Source organism: Narcine bancroftii, chromosome 14 (assembly GCF_036971445.1).
Source record: "Narcine bancroftii isolate sNarBan1 chromosome 14, sNarBan1.hap1, whole genome shotgun sequence".
Taxonomy (NCBI): Eukaryota; Metazoa; Chordata; class Chondrichthyes; order Torpediniformes; family Narcinidae; genus Narcine; species Narcine bancroftii.
This window is the reverse complement of record NC_091482.1, coordinates 19,122,556-19,140,872: the sequence shown is the minus strand read 5'-3', so window position 1 is coordinate 19,140,872 and position 18,317 is coordinate 19,122,556. Positions and strand designations below refer to the sequence as shown.

At 38.0% G+C, this 18,317-nt stretch overlaps 1 protein-coding gene across 5 annotated transcripts in view; it reads right to left on the bottom strand.

Annotated features, from left to right (window-relative positions):
* rabgef1 (RAB guanine nucleotide exchange factor (GEF) 1) overlaps positions 1-18,317 on the bottom strand; it is a 41,547-nt gene that overhangs the window by 21,692 nt on the left and 1,538 nt on the right. For all 5 annotated transcript variants that reach the window (XR_011348571.1, XM_069910581.1, XM_069910583.1 and 2 more), the window contains exons 2-3: positions 7,765-7,947; positions 3,529-3,686 (exon numbers count right to left, since the gene is read on the bottom strand). Coding sequence is in view for 4 of the 5 variants with exons in the window: in XM_069910581.1 (XP_069766682.1) it covers positions 3,529-3,686; positions 7,765-7,943 (337 nt within the window). In the remaining variant the exon portion in view is untranslated. The remainder of the gene's footprint in view (positions 1-3,528; positions 3,687-7,764; positions 7,948-18,317) is intronic.

Here is an 18,317-nt window from a genome sequence, read left to right as displayed (position 1 = left end):
TTCTAAAGAGTGTTCCTAATCTGTCAGACACATGTTTGAGGATTTTTCTTCATTATGATGAGATTCTTCTCTTATAAGCAGTGGAGGGCTTCCTTCGAATACCAGTCTCTTTGTGATTACTGAATTCACCAGTATGTTCTTTCTTCTTAATGATGCTCCAAATTGTGAATTTTTGTAATCCTAAAGTTTGGGTAATGTATCTTACTATTTTATTCTTGTATTTCAGCCTCATATTTCCTGAAAAGCCTTAAACCTAATGGTATGAACAACAATTTTTCCAATTTTAGATCATCCCTATCCCCATCTGATTCCACTGTTTCCACCTTTTCCTTACCTTATTTTTTTCTCTCTCCGTCTCTAGCTTTTCTTTCCCCATCCCTCTTCCTAATTGTTTCACCTTCTACCTGTTTCTCCACCTCCCTCAGCTTCTCCCCCCCACCATTTATATTTCACTATTCTACCTTTGCCTTGATAAAGGGTTCAAACCAGAAACATTGACTGACCATTTCTACCCATGGATGCTGTCTGACCGGCCGAGTTCCTCCAGCAATGAATTGTCTGCACAACATTCCAGCATCTGCAGCTTTTGTGTTTCTCCAGATGTTAAGGGCGATTGCTCTTACTTCATGATTGAGCTATGTTGAACCAGGGCTCTGAGCCAAGTGGTTCCAGCACAAATTGGTTATCAGTGGACAGGTCATTGGTAAAGTTTCATTTGACTGCACTGTGGCATTTAGTAATAAAGGGCTTCAGCCTCCTTTTAAAAGAACTATAAATTAAATCAAGAACATTAGTGTTTAGATTTTGCTGAACATAATGAAAAAAACTCCAACATATCATTCTGAATGTTCTCCAACAATTTTGAACCCAACTGGTTAGTACCCACCTTTCTATTTACTGGCAAACACTGATGAAATGAGGCCAAAAGAATTTCGAATAAACACAAAACCATATTATGAAAGCACATAATCTACCAAATATAAACAGATAAAAAATGGTTATTTTTGTTTCCACTCTATGATGAACACAGGTAACAGCAACAATTAAGCTCTATTCTGCTCAGATTGCACCGTTCTAGCTTAACTGAAAACAAAACTCAGTACATTCATGTTTGTAGCCTCTGCAAATTATTTATTTACTCTGAATTGTTGCTGTTGCCCTCCTCCCTTACCCAACCTACTCAACTTGAAACATTAATAGTAGCTTAGTTACCACTGATACCTGCAGTTCACATGACTAGTTTGGAATCAAGATGACCAAATAACACTGCAGCACAGAAGCAGGCCACTTGGACCTTATAGTCTCTGCCAAACTATTTTTCTGCCTCATCCCATTGACTTGCCCTCAGACCATATCCCTCCATACTCAAATATTTCTTAAATGTCAAGATTGAGCCTGCATTTAACAATTCAGCTGTCAGCTCATTCCACACTCTCCCCACTCTTTGCATGAAGAGGTTTCTCCCAAAGTTCCCTTTAAACTTTTCCCCTAAGCCACTTCCTCCAGTTTTCATCTCACTTAACATCAGTGGAAGAAATGTACTTGCAATTACTCCATCTACACGCATCATAATTTTGAATACCTCTATCAAATCTCCACTCATTCTTCAGCACACCAGGGAATAAAGTCCGAACTTTTCCCTGTAACTCAGTTCTTCAAGTCCTGGCACCATCCTCGTAAATCTCCACTGCACTCTTTCAATCTTATTGATACCCTTTCTGTAGTTAGGTGACCAAAACTGCACACAATAGTCAAAATTTGGCCTCACCAACCAGCTTCAACATGCATAAACTTGGTTCCCACAAAGTACATCATGGTGCTCCAATGAATTGAACACGCAATTTAAACTGCTAAATGCAGTTGAGCCAGCACCTATTCTCTCTGCATTTTTTGGCCAAACAACAATGTAAAATTTAATCCAAAATCAGAGAAGTCTTCTAATGAGCCAATATTATCTTTGGTGATGGGTTGAATCAATTTGCAAAATGAGTTTAATTTGATCATTTTTATTTTTAAAAGGAGCAAATAGGTTAAGGCTCACAAAAATATTGCCAACCACGTCGACACGTGCATGTTTTTAAGTGTCAGAATTCACAGAAGAGTTTATTACATTTTACACAACATGACAATTCAATTATAGGAGGACACCTTGGTATCACTATTCAGAAGCAACTCCTCTGATTGAGCTAGTTTGCATAGTTTTATAGAAAGCATCTTTCAAAATAAACAAAGTTAATTTTTAATGGTCACAGTTGTTAAGTAAAAATAAACACATTGGGGGAAAAAAACTCATTCAAGTGTGCTCGCGTATTTAATAGAGGAAATTCATTAATTCAAAAATTTAATATGATACTTGGCTTCATGATTCCTTACCTTGCAACAACTTTCCCAGATAAAGAGTTCGAACTTACCTAACATTTTTGGCAGTGAAAATGCACGTCAATCTATCAGTGGGCAAATGTGACATTACAAAGAGCCACTGCACATCTATGTCCTTACTTGTCTGCCACCAAGTGGCAGAATTTTAAAGGACAATCTCCTGAAGAAGGACAGGAGAAATATCTTCAAAAATTTAATGGAGAGATAACCCATTACATTCTCTCACAGGAAACACAAAAATGTGGTTTGACTCAACAGTGATGGCTTACAAATTGAAAACATCAATTGACTGTTTTCTGTAATCAAACCAGCCAATCCAAAATCATGTATCTGCAGTTAGCACAATGCTATTACAGAGCCAGCGACCCGGGTTCAAACCTGGCACTGTCGTAAAGATTTTGTATGTTCTCCCCGTGACTTGTATGGGTTTCCTCCAGGTGCTCTGGTTTCCTCCCAACCTCCCCCCAAAAAATGTGGGGTTTGAACGTTAATTGGTGTATTTAGACGACACAAAGGGCTTGTTACTGTGCTGAGTGTCAAAAAGAAAGTTGACTTTTGAAATAAACATTCAGCTAGTAAACAGGATAAAGCAGTGAGTAAAGAACTGAAGAAAATAGTTCATTATGCATTATTTTAAAAAAATTCCCAAAGGAGAAATGCTTTCTCCTTTAATGGACGATACTTGACTGCTGAGCATTTCTAACTTTTTTAATATAAAATTACATCAAAAATGTATCAATGCATTAAATCCAAAAGGCATAATCTGGCCCAATTGATCTTCAGTTCTTGCCCCCCCCCCCCCGACAGGATTCTTCCCTATTGATCTTTTTATTTTATTATTGTGCATCATTTCACAGAGTTTAAAGAATCTCTACCTGAAGACGCATTGTTCTAATACAAGATCTCATTAATGGATTGATCTCAATAGATCAGAGATATTCGCATGCTCACTGAAACTAGTTTTCTTTCCTGACAGATCCATATTGTATCCAGAATACCACAATTACACATAGGTTAACTTTGATTTTAAGGTAGCATTAAAAAATTACTTAACTTACAATCAAGAATACTTTGCAAACTAGGCTAAAATGCGGAATTCCTTCTCTGAAAAGGTAAAAATACATAGATTCCAACAAAAAAAGTGCTCACCTCTTTTTGGTGCAGCCCTGGATGATGGGCTGAAGAACTTTTTAACAGTCTGAACTTTCCGTTTGGTCTCATTTGTTTTTTTCTCCTCAAATTTAGAAAAAGTGAGTGATGGTGCCCCTTGACTACTAGCATATGCAGCTTCTTCCTCACGTTGTAAACTGTGAATTTAAAGAAAAAATATGGGTTTATTCTATGCAGCACAACCAGACAGAAATAATTTGATGAGGAAGCCTTTAGCTACACTGAATCTTATCCACCCTTACGATGCTTTGCTGAATTAGTGATAATAATCAGAAAGTTCTATTTCAAACTTGATGCTAGTTTTGTTCACTCATTTTCTGAGTGACATAAGATGGACTTTTCTTTACATGCATTGGTGATACCAAAAATGGAGAAGGTATTCATAGAAGTGAATAAGGGTGTGGAAAGTACAGAAGAGAAAACTGGAAGCCAACAAGAAAGCCTGCATATGCTAGAAAAATGGAGCAACACACAAAATGCTGGGGGAACTCAACAAGTCAGGCAGCATTCAAGGAAGGACAATGTTTTTGGGCCATAGCCCTTCATCAGGAAAATAGGTATGATGATGGGCTAGACAGTGAAAATCAAAAAAATAATTGAGAGCTCTGAGGGATTAAGGAATTACTCAAAGGAGATCACAAAAGGAATAATGAAGGAGGCCAAGGACCTAGTGAGAGATTTTTTTTAAAAATTAAATCACCACACCGTAGTTCAGTTGTGCAGAGGTAAAGAAGTTTCATGAAAAGAAATCAATATTCATCAAAAATATCTCTGTGTTCACAGGGCTCGTCGCTGTAGCGGCCCTATCGATTCGTGATTCATGAACAGGAAAACATAAGAGAAGGAGGCACAAACGGAAAAGCTATTGTTGGAGCAGTCAGTGTGTGAGGGGCCCAGTGAAGGAGCAGGGAGCAAGAAGGCGGCCAACGACGCAAGTAAGAAGGGCAAGCGTCTCCCTTTCGTTATTGCAGGTTTGGTCTTGGTGATCCGCAGTACAGTGCAGGAGTAATGGCAGATATGGTAGTGGAATGGTCCTCCTGTAGGATGTGGGAGTTAATGGAATCTGACGGTTTCCCTGATGATTACACACCTGCAGGAAGTGCAGCCAACTCTACCTCCTGAAAGACCATATTAATGAACTGGATCTGGAGTTGGATGAACTGATGGTCACCCGGGAGGCTGAGCAAGTCATGGCGAAGACCTCTGTGCAGGTGATTACATCCAGAATGCAGAATTCAACGAATAAATGGGTGAACACCGAGAGAGGGAAGAGGAGAAAGCAATCAGTGCAGGGTCACCCTGTGGCCATTCACTTCAGCAGCAAGAATACACCTTTGGATATGGCTGATGGGGATGACCTATCTGGGCAAGGCAGCAGCCTGGCCAATAGCACTGTGGTTGGCTCTGAGCCTCAGTAGGAAAAGGTTCTTATCATTAAATGGCAGAGCAGACTTGATGGGTGAATAGCCTATTTCTGCTCCTATATCTTATGGTCTAAGTCAGGTGGAGTGATAGTCATAGGGGACTATCATTAGGGGAACAGAGAGGAGATTCTGCGGCCACACAACAGACTCCAGGATAGGGTGTTATTGGTTACAGAATATTCTTAAAGAGGAGGGTGAACAGCCAGAGGTCACAGTACATATGGTATCAATGACAGAGGCAGGAGTGGGGTAGAGATCCTGCAAAATAAGTTGAGGGAGTTAGGAAAGAAACTGAAGAGCAGGACTTCTAAGGTGGTAATCTCTGGATTACTCCCAGTGCCACGAGCTGCAAAAGGTCAGAACAGGAAAATAGTGCAGACAAATAAGTGGCTGAGGAGATGGTGTAGGGGCCAGGGTTTCAAGTTCTTGGAGCACTGGAACCTTTTCTGGGGAACAAATGACCTGTACCAGTGTGACAGTTTGCACCTAAACTAGAGGGGAACGAATATCTTGGCAGGGAGGTTTACTAATGCTGCTGGGGTGGGGATGGGAACAAAAGTGAAAAGGTAGAAGAGGTGGTTGGCGCACAAGTAGAGACAGCTGGTCGAGTTTGTGCGGAAGGTCAGGCAGATAGGGCAAAATTTCAGCCACTGGGAGGAGTTGCAATGCAACAAGGGCACAGAGTCAAAAAAGTACCAATATAGGGCTAAAGGTTTTATATATAAATGCATATAGATGTCTTTGGGAGCTGAATGCCCAAGAATACAGTGTATTGAAAGGATAGGTAGGTAAGCAGAGGGGGTGGTGTAGCTCTGTTGGTAAGAAATAACATTAAATAATTAGAAGGAAGTGACACAGGATCAGAAGATATAGAATCATTGTGGATTGAGTTTAAAAAATGTCAAGACCTCCTTACAGTAGCTGGGATGTAGACAACAATTTTTAACTACAAATTTAAAAGGTGTGTCAGAAGGGCAATGTTATAATAGTCATGGGGGATTTTATTGGAAAAACTAGGTTGGGACTAGAGTTCAAGAAAGAGAATTTGGCTTCTTAGAGCAGCTTGATGGTGATCGGCTGTATTGGATTGGGTGTTGTGCCAAGCACCAGAGGTGAGACAAAAGCTTCAGGTAAAGGAATCATTCTATCACAATTTGATAGAATTCATTTTGAAATGTAATAAGGAGAAACTAAAGATAAATGTCTCAGTATTTCAGTGAAGTAAAAGGAATTAATTTTTTAATTAAAAAATGTATTTACAGTGAGTAGAACTCAATTCTGGCCGTTTAAACCTGTGCCACCTAGTTACACCCAAACAAACCCACATCCCCATATATTTTGGAGGGTTCGTGGAAATCAGAGCACCCAGGGAAACTCCAACCACCCAGACTGGGGAGAAACTCCTTACAAATGGCACTGGATTCAAACCTGAGAGACTGGAACTGTAATAGCATCATGCTACCTGCTAAGATAATCAGGCTGCCCAAATTACAATGGAATGAGAGAAGAACTGGCCAAAGTAGATTGGAAGAGGGCACAGATAGGGAGGGTGTCAGGGCAGCAATGGATGGTGTTTCTGTGAGAAATGAGTAAGGTACAGAATTGACATATAGGAAAAAAAGAGGAAATATTCAAATGGAAAATGTCACAACTTTGGCTGACAAGGAAAGTCAAAACTGACATAAAAGCAAGACAGGGCACACAATGATGCAAAAATTAGGGGGAAGATAGAAGACTGGGATGTTTTTAAAAACTTGCAGAAAGCAATTAAAAACACAATGAGGGAAATGATGAAGTTTGAAAGTAGGCTAGGGGATTAGATCAAAGAGGATACAAAAAGCCAAGAATATAAAGAGCAAAAGAGAGGCGAGTAGATATAGAACCATTAGAAAATGATGCTGAAGGAATAATAATGGGAGACAAGGAGTTGGCAGAGGTCCTAAAGGAGTATTTTGCATCAGTTTTCACTGTGTGCTGATGTATCAGGAAAGGAAGTGAGTGCAGTTATTATTAAAGGAAAAGGTGTTCAGAGAGCTGAATGGTCAAAGGGTAGATAAGTCTCCTGGCCCAGAGGGTTTGCACCTTCAGGTTCTGAAGAAGTAGCTGCAGAAATTGTGAAGATATTGATAATGATCTTTCAAGAATCAAAATATTCTGGCATGCTCCCAGAGGACAGGAAAATTGTAAATCTTACCCCATTATTCAAGGGAGGGAGGAAGGAGAATTAAACACACAATTACATAAATGATTAAAACTTTTTGCATGCAATTCTAAACTATAATTTACATAAAATATGAATATTCACCTAGATTCCTTGAAACTAGTGATTCTGTAAACAGTGGCAAGCTCAGGGTTTTGCACCAAGCTACAGCCATTTCTCTGCAAGTTTCAACCTAATGAGTGTATTAATACACATGGAAAACTTTACTGGAATAAAAAGTCATAATTTACCTGAAAGCTTGTGATTTTGCTCAAAATTTCACATTGCCATTCATAGATTTTCTTTGCATTTGCATTAAGAGCTCTTAAAATCTAGTATTATGTAGGTCACAGATCCACTCTTGTTCGGTACAGTTCCAAATTACATTATATACTTGGAACATACTAACAAATATACTTTTTCAAAAGTTCATGATTGTGTTTCAGGTAATGCACATTCAGAAAAGAAGGTACCCTAGTTGGCCAGTACAGAGTAGCTTGCTTGACTAAAAAGGATCTGTATAAATTGAGTCTGAAAACATGCAAGGGATATTCCCAATTAAGCACAAAATTATCAAATTGTGAGTGTTACCGTTCTGCAAGCTCCCAATCTTCCTGAATTTGTCGCTGTCTGGCTTTACTGTACTCTTCTCTCCAACACTTGGAACAAAATCCTTGCCAAGCAGGATTTCCATAGTAACCACAGCCCTTCTTACATAACAGCTCTGATTGGTCCACATGAATTCCTCTACGCTCTGATTTCAAGCTCATTTTTCTGTTGGGAGACAAACAAGGTTATAGTATAATCAAATTGTGGCCGAAAGCTCAAAAGGAAGATAATCCAGACATGCATAAGATGGTTTTATTAATCCAGTAAATTGAAATTAAATTATTTCTATATATATCCTCTATATCAAATTAATATCACAAATCATTTGACAGAAAAATTATTTTTAAAATGCCAAGCCAAAATATTTATTCAAACAAAATTAGTGAAAGATGCAAATTGTTCTCTGCATCATGGCACGAGAAAGTTGGCAACAAATATTTTACGCACTGGTGCTCCTCAGATCATTTGCCTTCATATCTGGCTTTCTTTAATAATGATTATCTAATTGATCTGCTGAACAAAATATAATTTTGGTTCATAAAATATCCCATCTAAATCTGATGGAGCGATAATTATGGAGGCGTAAAACTATTTTAAATGTACCTCAAACTGTTCAAAATATTACCAGCAACCGGAAACTAATTATAAATTTTTTATTGTTATAAATGACATTTAAAGATAGTCAGTGACAAATCCATAGGAATTTATTGTGGCTCTCCACCTCCCACCCTACTGCTGTTTATTTTCAGAATGCAGAATAACAGCAAGTCAACTAAAGCTAAATGCTTGTTACTGCTGAAAGTTTTATTTGAACATGTTCATCAAAGTTCAAATGATTTCTGAATGAGTCATGAGCTGGAGTAGTGGCCGGTAGGAGAATACCAGCCCTCTCCAGAAAAGAAGAAAAAAGTGAAGAAAAAGCAAAGCTCCAGATACACAAAACACAACAAATAAAAGATAAAGGTGTGGAGAAAATGGCACCTAAGAAAGAAAAACCAAAAACAATGGGGAAAAAAAGAAGAAAGGCGCTGGAAGAGAAAGGAGAAGGCCTTACCTGCATGAAAAAGCAGGGACCCGTCATTGAAAGAGGAGCCCGCTCCCCGAAGTTAGTGGAGACCCCGCAGAGTCGCGATCTACATACCGCGGGGCTGCAAAAATGGCTCACTGAGCCATACAGATGTGCGCAACTGCGCATCACAAGGAGAACACCGACGAGAGGGGGGACCAGCTGTGGAGTGAAACTACACAGCACGAACAAAATGCCCGACAGCAGGGCTTCCAGCTGGAAGAAAAAGAAAGCAGCGGGAAAGGGAGGGATGAGAAAGAAAAACGGAAGCAGGAGGCCCAACAGATAACCAGCCCAAAAGAGGACCAACATCAAGAAACCATGAAAAAACCTAACAAACTGAGACAAGCAGCTCAACAAGAAAGTCAGAAGAGACACAGACACAAGGAAGAGAAATAGAAGACACAAACCCAAGAGCAGACACAGAAGAAGAAGAAGAAGAAGAAGACCAAGCTCTGCACAGAGGAATAGAAGGTAAAATGAATGGACAGTATACAGATAAAAAAAATTTCTAGAACAAATGAAAGCATTAAAAGAATTGTTGACACTAGAATTTAGTGAAATGAAAAGTACAGAAGAAAAAATGAGTAGAATAGAGCTGGTCATAACAGATGTAGGGAAAGGATTAGAAAATGTGGAAGAACGTATAATGACGGTAGAAATGGAAGTGAACAACTTAAAAAGAAAATTGGAAAAAAGTGACAAAAAAGTTAAAGAAACACAAGAGTTGTCAGCTCAGAAGATGGATATAATGGAAAACTATAGTAGGCGAAACAATATAAAGATAGTGGGCCTTAAGGAAGATGAAGAAGGCAAAGATATGAAAGAATTTATAAAAGAATGGATCCCAAAAGTCCTGGGAATGCCAGAAATGCAGGAAGGAATGGAAATAGAAAGGGCACACAGAACATTAGCCCCGAAATCACAGTCACAACAAAAACCAAGATCCATTTTAGTAAAATTTCTGAGATAAATGACAAGAGAAAATATATTGGAGAAGGAAATGAATAAAATTAGAGAAGACAAAAATCCAATGGAGTACAAAGGTCAAAAAAAATTTTCTACCCAGACATAAGTTTTGAGCTCCTAAAGAAGAGGAAGGAGTTTAACGCAGTAAAATTGATCCTATGGAAAAAAGGCTTTCAATTTATGTTAAGATATCCAGCGATGCTTAAAATAGTTATCCCGGGGGAGAAAAAAAGACTTTTCAGATCTGGAGAAAGCACGAGAATTTACAGAACGCCTGCAACACAGAAAGAGAGATGAAGAGATGTAACAAGAATGAAGAACAATGACAAACTACATATAAAGATGTAAAAATAATGTATAAGTAATGTAATTGATCTGCTGAACAAAATATAATTTCTTACATCTAATGTAAGAACTAAAGGAGGGAAGGGGGGGGGAAAGAGGAGAGGTTAAAAATAAATAAATAAAAAGAAAAAGAGAAGAAAAGAGGGGGAGCTTTGTTTTAATGTGAAGATAAAAGTCTTTTCTGGAGGGGGTTGGGTGGAAGAGAATAACAGTCACTGCGAAATCAGTTGAGACTTGCGAACGGGTTCGCAGTCCGAATGGAGAGGGGAGTTGTGGTTGCCCGGCAAGGGACAAGGGGCAACTGAGAGGAGGGGGGACACACTTGGGGTTAGGGGAATTTTAGATGTGGGAATGTTTGAAGTATTTTATGTTTTAGAAGTATTGTCATACAGTGCATTCAAAAAAGGAAAACTGAGAAATGAAAATGGGGAAAAGGGGAAAGGTGGTGATGAGGAAGTGGAAATGAGATGTAAACAGAGTATGAGATGGCCATGTTGAACTATATGACTATAAATATTAACAGAATACTTAACCAAATCAAAAGAAAGAGGCTATTAAATTTACTGAAGAAAGAAAAAATAGATATAGCATTCGTGCAGGAAATGCATCTAACTGAAGTGGAACATAATAAATTAAGGAGAGACTGGGTAGGGCCGTAACGGCAGCATCATATAACTCAAAAACCAGAGGAGTAGCTATATTAATCAATAAAAATGTTCCAATCAAAATAGAGGAGGAAATAATAGATCCAGCAGGGAGATATGTAATGATAAAGTGTCAGATATATTCAGAACTCTGGAATTTGGTCAATACATATGCACCTAATGAAGAGGATCAAAAGTTTATGCAAGATATTTTTTTTGAAGATTGTAATACACAGGGGAATATATTGATAGGAGGGGACTTTAACTTTAATTTGGATTCAAAGATGGATAAAACTGGACAAAAGACTAGCAGAAAGAACAAAGTAGCCAAATTTATGGTTAAATCAATGCAGGAAATGCAACTTTTGGATATATGGAGGAGACAACACCCAAAGGAAAAGGAATATTCATATTATTCGAGTAGACATAAAACATACTCAAGGATTGACCTGTTCCTGTTGTCAGCCCATATCCAAGGGAGAGTTAAGAAAACGGAATACAAAGCTAGATTGTTATCTGATCACTCACACCTGTTATTAGCAACATCCCACCAAGAACATATAGATGGAGATTAAACTCCATACTACTTAAAAGACAGGAATTTAGAGAATTTATTGAGTGCCAAATTAAAATGTTCTTTGAAATAAATACGGAATCAGTGAAAGACAAATTTATATTATGGAATGCAATGAAAGCCTTCATCAGAGGGCAGATAATAAGTTTATGTAACTAAGATGAAAAAAAAGGACTACAATTGGGAAATAGAACAGCTGGAAAGGGAAATAGTAAGTACAGAAAAAGAACTAGCAAAAAGGGAAGATAAAACAAAATGAAGAGAATTGGCGGACAAAAAAATAAAATACGAAACACTACAAATGTATAAGGTGTAGAAGAACATAATGAAAATAAAGCAGAAGTATTATGAGCTAGGAAAAAAAAATGCACAAAATACTAGCTTGGCAACTTAAAACAGAACAAGCTAAAAGAACGGTATTGGCATCAAGAAAAAAGGACAAACAAATTACATATAACCCAACAGAGATCAATGAAAAATTCTATGAGCAATTATACCGAACTGAAAACGAAGGGAAAGAAGACAAAATAGATGAGTTTCTAGATAAAATTGAACTACTGAAATTGCAAGGAGGAGCAAAACAAATTGATAAAACCATTTGAAATAGAGGAAATACAGGATATATTAAAAAAGCTACCGAACAATAAAACGCCTGGAGAGGATGGACTCCCAATAGAATTCTATAAAACATTTAAAGAATTACTAATTCCTCCTCTCCTGGAAGTAATAAACCAGATAGAAGAAAGACAAAACTTGCCAGATATGTAAAACAGCAATAATTACTGATGGGGGAAAATCCACTAACATCAGCATCGTATAGATCAATATCTCTACTTATCTCAGATTATAAGATAATAGCAAAACTAATAGCCGACTGTGAACCAAAAATAGTAAAACAAGATCAAATTGGATTTATTAAGAAAAGACGAACAACGGACAATGTCTGTAAGTTCATTAACTTAATCCATGCAGTGCAAGGAAATAAGATGCCAACAGTGGCTGTTTCTTTAGACGCAGAAAAAGCCTTTGACAGGGTAGAATGGAATTATTTATTCAAAGTATTATAGAGTTTCAACCTACATGAGAAATATATTAATTGGATTAAATCATTATATAAGGGACCAATAGCAATGGTGACAGTAAATGGATATATATCGAACCAATTTAAATTAAGCAGGTCAACTAGACAGGGATGTCCACTATCTCCCTCACTGTTCGCTTTAGCAGTAAAACCATTGGCAGAACTGATAAGAACAGAAAATAAAATAAAAGGGATAAAAATAAAAGAGAAAGAATATAAAATCAGTCAATTTGTGGATGATATCCATAGTATACTTAACAGAACCAGAATTATCAATAAAAGAATTACATAAGAAATTGAAGAAATATGGAGAAATATCAGGGTACAAGAACAACGCAAATAAAAGTGAAGCGATGCCAATGAATAATGCGAATTTCACAAAATTTAAAAAAGAATCACCATTTAAATGGCAAACACAAGCAATCTGATACCTAGGTATTAGACTAGATAATAATCTAGGAGCCCACCTCACTGTCAAAAGACAAAGGAGGAAAAACCCAACACCCAACCCCAACCAACCAATTTTCCCTTGCAACCGCTGCAACCATGTCTGCCTGTCCCGCATCGGACTTGTCAGTCACCAACGAGCCTGCAGCTGACGTGGACATTACCCCTCCATAAATCTTCATCCGCGAAGCCAAGCCAAAGTTAAGTAAGTAATCTAGGCCATCTATACAAGTTAAATTATCAGCCATTAATGAAGAAATTACAAGATGATTTAGAACATTGGAAAGATTTACCACTAACACTGATAGGAAGGGTAAATTGCATTAAAATGAATATCTTACCAAAGATACAATACCTATTTCAACCGTTACCAATTCCCTTCACAGAGAAATTCTTCAATTAACTAAAGAGAACAATAAGGAAATTCTTATGGAAAGGAGGGAAACCGAGGATAGCACTAGATAAATTAACAGAATGGTACAAACAAGGTGGATTGCAGCTACCAAACTTTAAAAATTATTATAGAGCAGCATTATTAAGATATCTATCAGATTTTTATCAAACAAGGGAAAAACCAGATTGGATCAAGATAGAGCTAGATAAAATAGGGGAGAAGGTACCTGAACATGTACTTTATAAGTGGGATAAAAAACTGGTGCAATGTAGAAGTTCACCAGTACTACACCATCTGCTCAACATTTGGAAGAAGATTTAAGTAGACAGGAAAAAACAAATTACCAACTACCAAAATTATTATTGTCGCAAAATCAACTAATCCCTTTCACAATAGATTACCTTTCCTTTAGAGAATGGGAGAGAAAAGAAATTAAAATAGAAAATTGTTTTTTGGGAAATAATTTATTATCATTTGAACAAATGAAGTACACATATGGAATAACTCATGGTACAATGTTTGCATACCACCAACTGAAAACCTACTGAAAGGACAAATTGGGAAGCAGACTGAGATTTCCAGAAGGAAGCAGCTTTGAATATGTGATTACAGACACAATGATAATTAAAAGATTTATAACAAACATGTACATCAAGCTGTAAGAGAAAGAAAATGATGAAATAAACTATAAACCCAAACAAAAGTGGGAACAAGATCTAAACATAAAGATAAAAAATTAAATATGGGAAAAGCTATGCTCCGGAACTATGTGAAATAAAATAAACACGAGGTTAGGCATATACAATATAACTGGTAACACAGGCTATATATCACGCCCCAAAAGTTAAATAAATGGGATCCAACAGTATTAGAGAGATGTTTTCGCTGTAAGAAGGAAACGGGAACAACAGTACATGCAATTTGGGCATGTGAGAAAGTGGAAAAGTTTTGGGAAGATCTAAATCAGGTATTAAATAAAATCACAAAAAGCCACATACCAAAAAATCCAGAGATCTTTCTTCTAAGTAATACAAGAAGTAAAGAACTTGGCCTCGATTTGGATGAAGCACAAAAAAAAATTATTATGATAGCCTTAGCTGTAGCAAAAAAATGTATAATGTCAACTTGGAAATCAGAAGAGAGCCTGAGAGTACAGCAATGGTACATGGAAATGAATAAATGTATCCCATTGGAAAAAATAACATATAATTAAAAAAATAAAGTCACGTTATTTGAACAAATTTGGGAACTGTACATGGAACACAACAGAGAAGTCCTACCGCGGACCTCCACCCCCTAAAATGATAGAATGAGAAGAAGACGAAACGAACTGATCCAGTGTGTAAAAGTAGTTGACACAATTTTCTTGTTTATTTTCATTGTGTGATGACATTGTTTAATGAGTTTATTGTATTGTATATGTTGAACGTTTAATGGGTTTGGAGGGGGATGGGAAGGAGGGAGGGAAGGGAGGGGGAAAAAAAGGGAGAAAATGCTACTGTGTATATTCAAGAGGGAAATGTCTGTGTGTATTTTGATTAATATGGTTCATAGTGTGAAAAATAAAAACATCTTTTTTTAAAAAGTTCAAATGATTTCTTCAAAACTGTTGGCAAATTTAGATGCTATCGTTAACTAGTACAAACGGACAAAAAGATCATTAAACCAACAGATGTGTTGTTCACTATTCATAGTGAACAAAGAAGTAGCTCAAAAATATTCAAACTTTATCCAGCATTAATAATTGATTTGATCTTTGGATTCCAATCAATTTTTCTTTCACAGATTAAAAGCAACATTTACTTAATACCTTGTAGAGTCATGTTCCCAAGACAAGTATAATCATTTGGGTTGATCCTCTTGCAGTGGTAAGGGAATGTTTCTAAAGTGCAACATTTTAAATGGTACATTAAATACGATTATTTTTTCAACAACCTGAGACTTCAAAGATACCATGGAAAAATAAAGAATAACATGGTGATATTCATCCATCAATTGATGTCACTAAAATGGATGATCTGGTCATTTTCACACTCCTGATTCTGGGCCTTTCCATAAACAAAAAGGCAGCTGAATATCCTACATTAGCTGTACTCCAAAAACACCTCTGCTGACGACTTGCTCAAGGTGCCCAAACTTTTGTAAGAAACTATGTACCGATATGCTTTTTTTTTAAAAAAAAACCGCACTGCTCTCCAAAATGTTAATTCCAAAGAAAAAGCATAACAGAAAATAAACATTAATTCAAGGAAAGCTCTCAAAGTTTTCTTCTCTATTAGTAAGTGGTTGTTCATGCCAAAACTATGTGAATGTGATGATTTTCCCAACTCAGTCATGATATTCTTCAAAAATTAATCACATTCCAGAGCACATCGTACAAGCTGTACTTTTCACATTCGGCAAAGACACATTTAAGAAAGGAGCATCTTTATCTCTAGATTTATTTAACATGGCTTCTAATTTTCCACGTTCTACATGGGGAGTACAGGAAAAGTTAGGCTGATTAGGTACTAAGAAGATCTGTGCATCAAATTGGAGGCGGTGTTTGGAATATTGCGAGTAGCATGGTTAGAGCAACGCCAGCGATCGAGACAGGAGTTCAAATCCTACACTGTCTATAAGGAGTTTATACATTCTCCCTGTATTTGCATGGGTTTTCTCTGGGGACTCTGGTTTCCTACCACTGTTCAAAACATACCAGGGTTGTCGGTCATTTGAGGGTAATCGAGCGGCACGTGCTCTTGGGCCGAAAGGGCTTGTTTCCATGGTGTATGTCTAATTTTTTTTAAATTATAAAAAATCTTATCTATTTTTTTTAACAAAAAAAAGTGGAACAATCCATATGTTAATTTTTACTAATGAAATACTTAACTCTCCAAGTCTTCCTCAAAGAGATCCAAATTAAATCATCTCTTTATGATTTTCTCCTCTTCATTTTATTGGATATTTAATGCCAAGTTTAAAAAAATTTAGACACACAGCACAGCAACAGGCCCTTTCAGCTCACAAGCCTGTGCCTCCTATTACACCCAATTGATCTACAAGCTCCAGTACGTTTTGAATGGTGATAGGAAACCAGGGCCCCCAAGGTAAACCACACAGACGCAGGAAAAATGTATAAATTCCTTACAGATATGTGAGATTCGAACCCCAGTCACGACTGTCTGGCACTGTAACAGCATTGCGCTACCACTAAGCTAACTGTAGGAAAAATATTTTGTCTTTGCCCTCAGAACATTTGTATGTCAGCAATACTTTGTGCCAGAGGGGTCTCCGTGATTACTATTGGAGAAGTATTAGACCAGAAGCAATATCTTCATTCTGGAATAAGAAACAGAATCTTTCCAACTTTTTGCATTAGTATGCCATTGTGACAAATTTTTCTCTTAAAGGAAGCCAATTTTACTGTGGTTTGCTACTTTAATTTAGATCTTTTGTCTTGTTACTATAATTCAGATGTATGGACTAAGCTGTAATAATGCCAGAAGGAAATTGATCCTGGCAAAATCCAAACTGAACATCAAAAGGCAAGTTTTTGATGGATAAACTCTCTCTTCCCATGTTATACTCTATCCAGCACCTTGTGTAACTCATTAAGCCTGTTTTTAATCTCTCTTCATTCTTCTCCTAGTTCATGCTTTAAATGGCATCTAACTTGAACACTCAATGCTTCAGTCTTTTACAGCTCCTAGAACGCTTCCATCAGCGTTGTCTCCGCTTCATCCTCAACGTTCATTGGAGCGACTTCATCCCTAACATCGAAGTACTCGAGATGGCAGAGGCCGACAGCATCGAATCCATGCTGCTGAAGATCCAACTGCGCTGGGTAGGTCACGTCTCCAGAATGGAGGACCATCGCCTTCCCAAGATCGTGTTATATGGCGAGCTCTCCACTGGCCACCGAGACAGAGGTGCACCAAAGAAGAGGTACAAGGACTGCTTAAAGAAATCTCTTGGTGCCTGCCCCATTGACCACCGCCAGTGGGCTGATCTCGCCTCATACCGTGCATCTTGGCGCCTCACAGTTCGGTGGGCAGCCACCTCCTTTGAAGAAGACCACAGAGCCCACCTCACTGACAAAAGACAAAGGAGGAAAAACCCAACACCCAACCCCAACCCACCAATTTTCCCTTGCAACCGCTGCAACCGTGTCTGTCTGTTCCGCATCGGACTTGTCAGCCACAAACGAGCCTGCAGCTGACGTGGACATTACCCTTCCATAAATCTTCATCCGCGAAGCCAAGCCAAAGAAGAATAATGATCATTAATTGGAAAAGCAACAGCAGTGACCCTTCGAGCACACCATTAACAAGCTGTATATCTGATGAAGGCCCATTTATTAACAAGTTCCTCCTTGTACATCAAAACCTGGTTTCACTCAAGTTCAATGTCACAAGTACTAAGATGCAGAGATAAGATTTTGTCTCGAGAACAGTCCAGCTGGAAGCTCAATAAACACAAGACACAGTACGGAACTTCAGTATTACAAAGAGAGTGATCAGATGGTGCAGAGCAAGGGCATCATCATTTTACGATTTTGAAGTTCGTTTAAGAGTTTGATAACAGCGTGAGGTGTTCTGGTGGGAGAATTCTCTCTCCTGAATCGCATTCAGAACCCTCTGCAATTTATTGGAGTCTTGGGCAGAGCAATTCCCGCACCATGCAGCAATGCCCCCTGATAGGATGCTTTCAGGGGCGCATTTCTGGACATTATAAGGGATGTTGGTGACGTGCCAAACTGCTTCAGGTTTCTAAGGAAGTAGAGGCACTGGCGCACATTCTTGGCCTTTGCATCAACATCCATGATACAGAAAAAGTTTCTGAGGATGTTTACATCTAGAAACCGAAAGCTGCATGTTGCCTCCATGTCATCGCTGTTGATGAGCTCCGCCCCCCCGCCCCCCCCACTTCCCCCTTCCACAAGTCTACAACCAGGTCCTAAGAGAGGGGTTTTGTCCTAGCCTTTATTTCCCTCACTCCAATTTCCCCCAAGTTCAATGAAAGGTTATCAATCT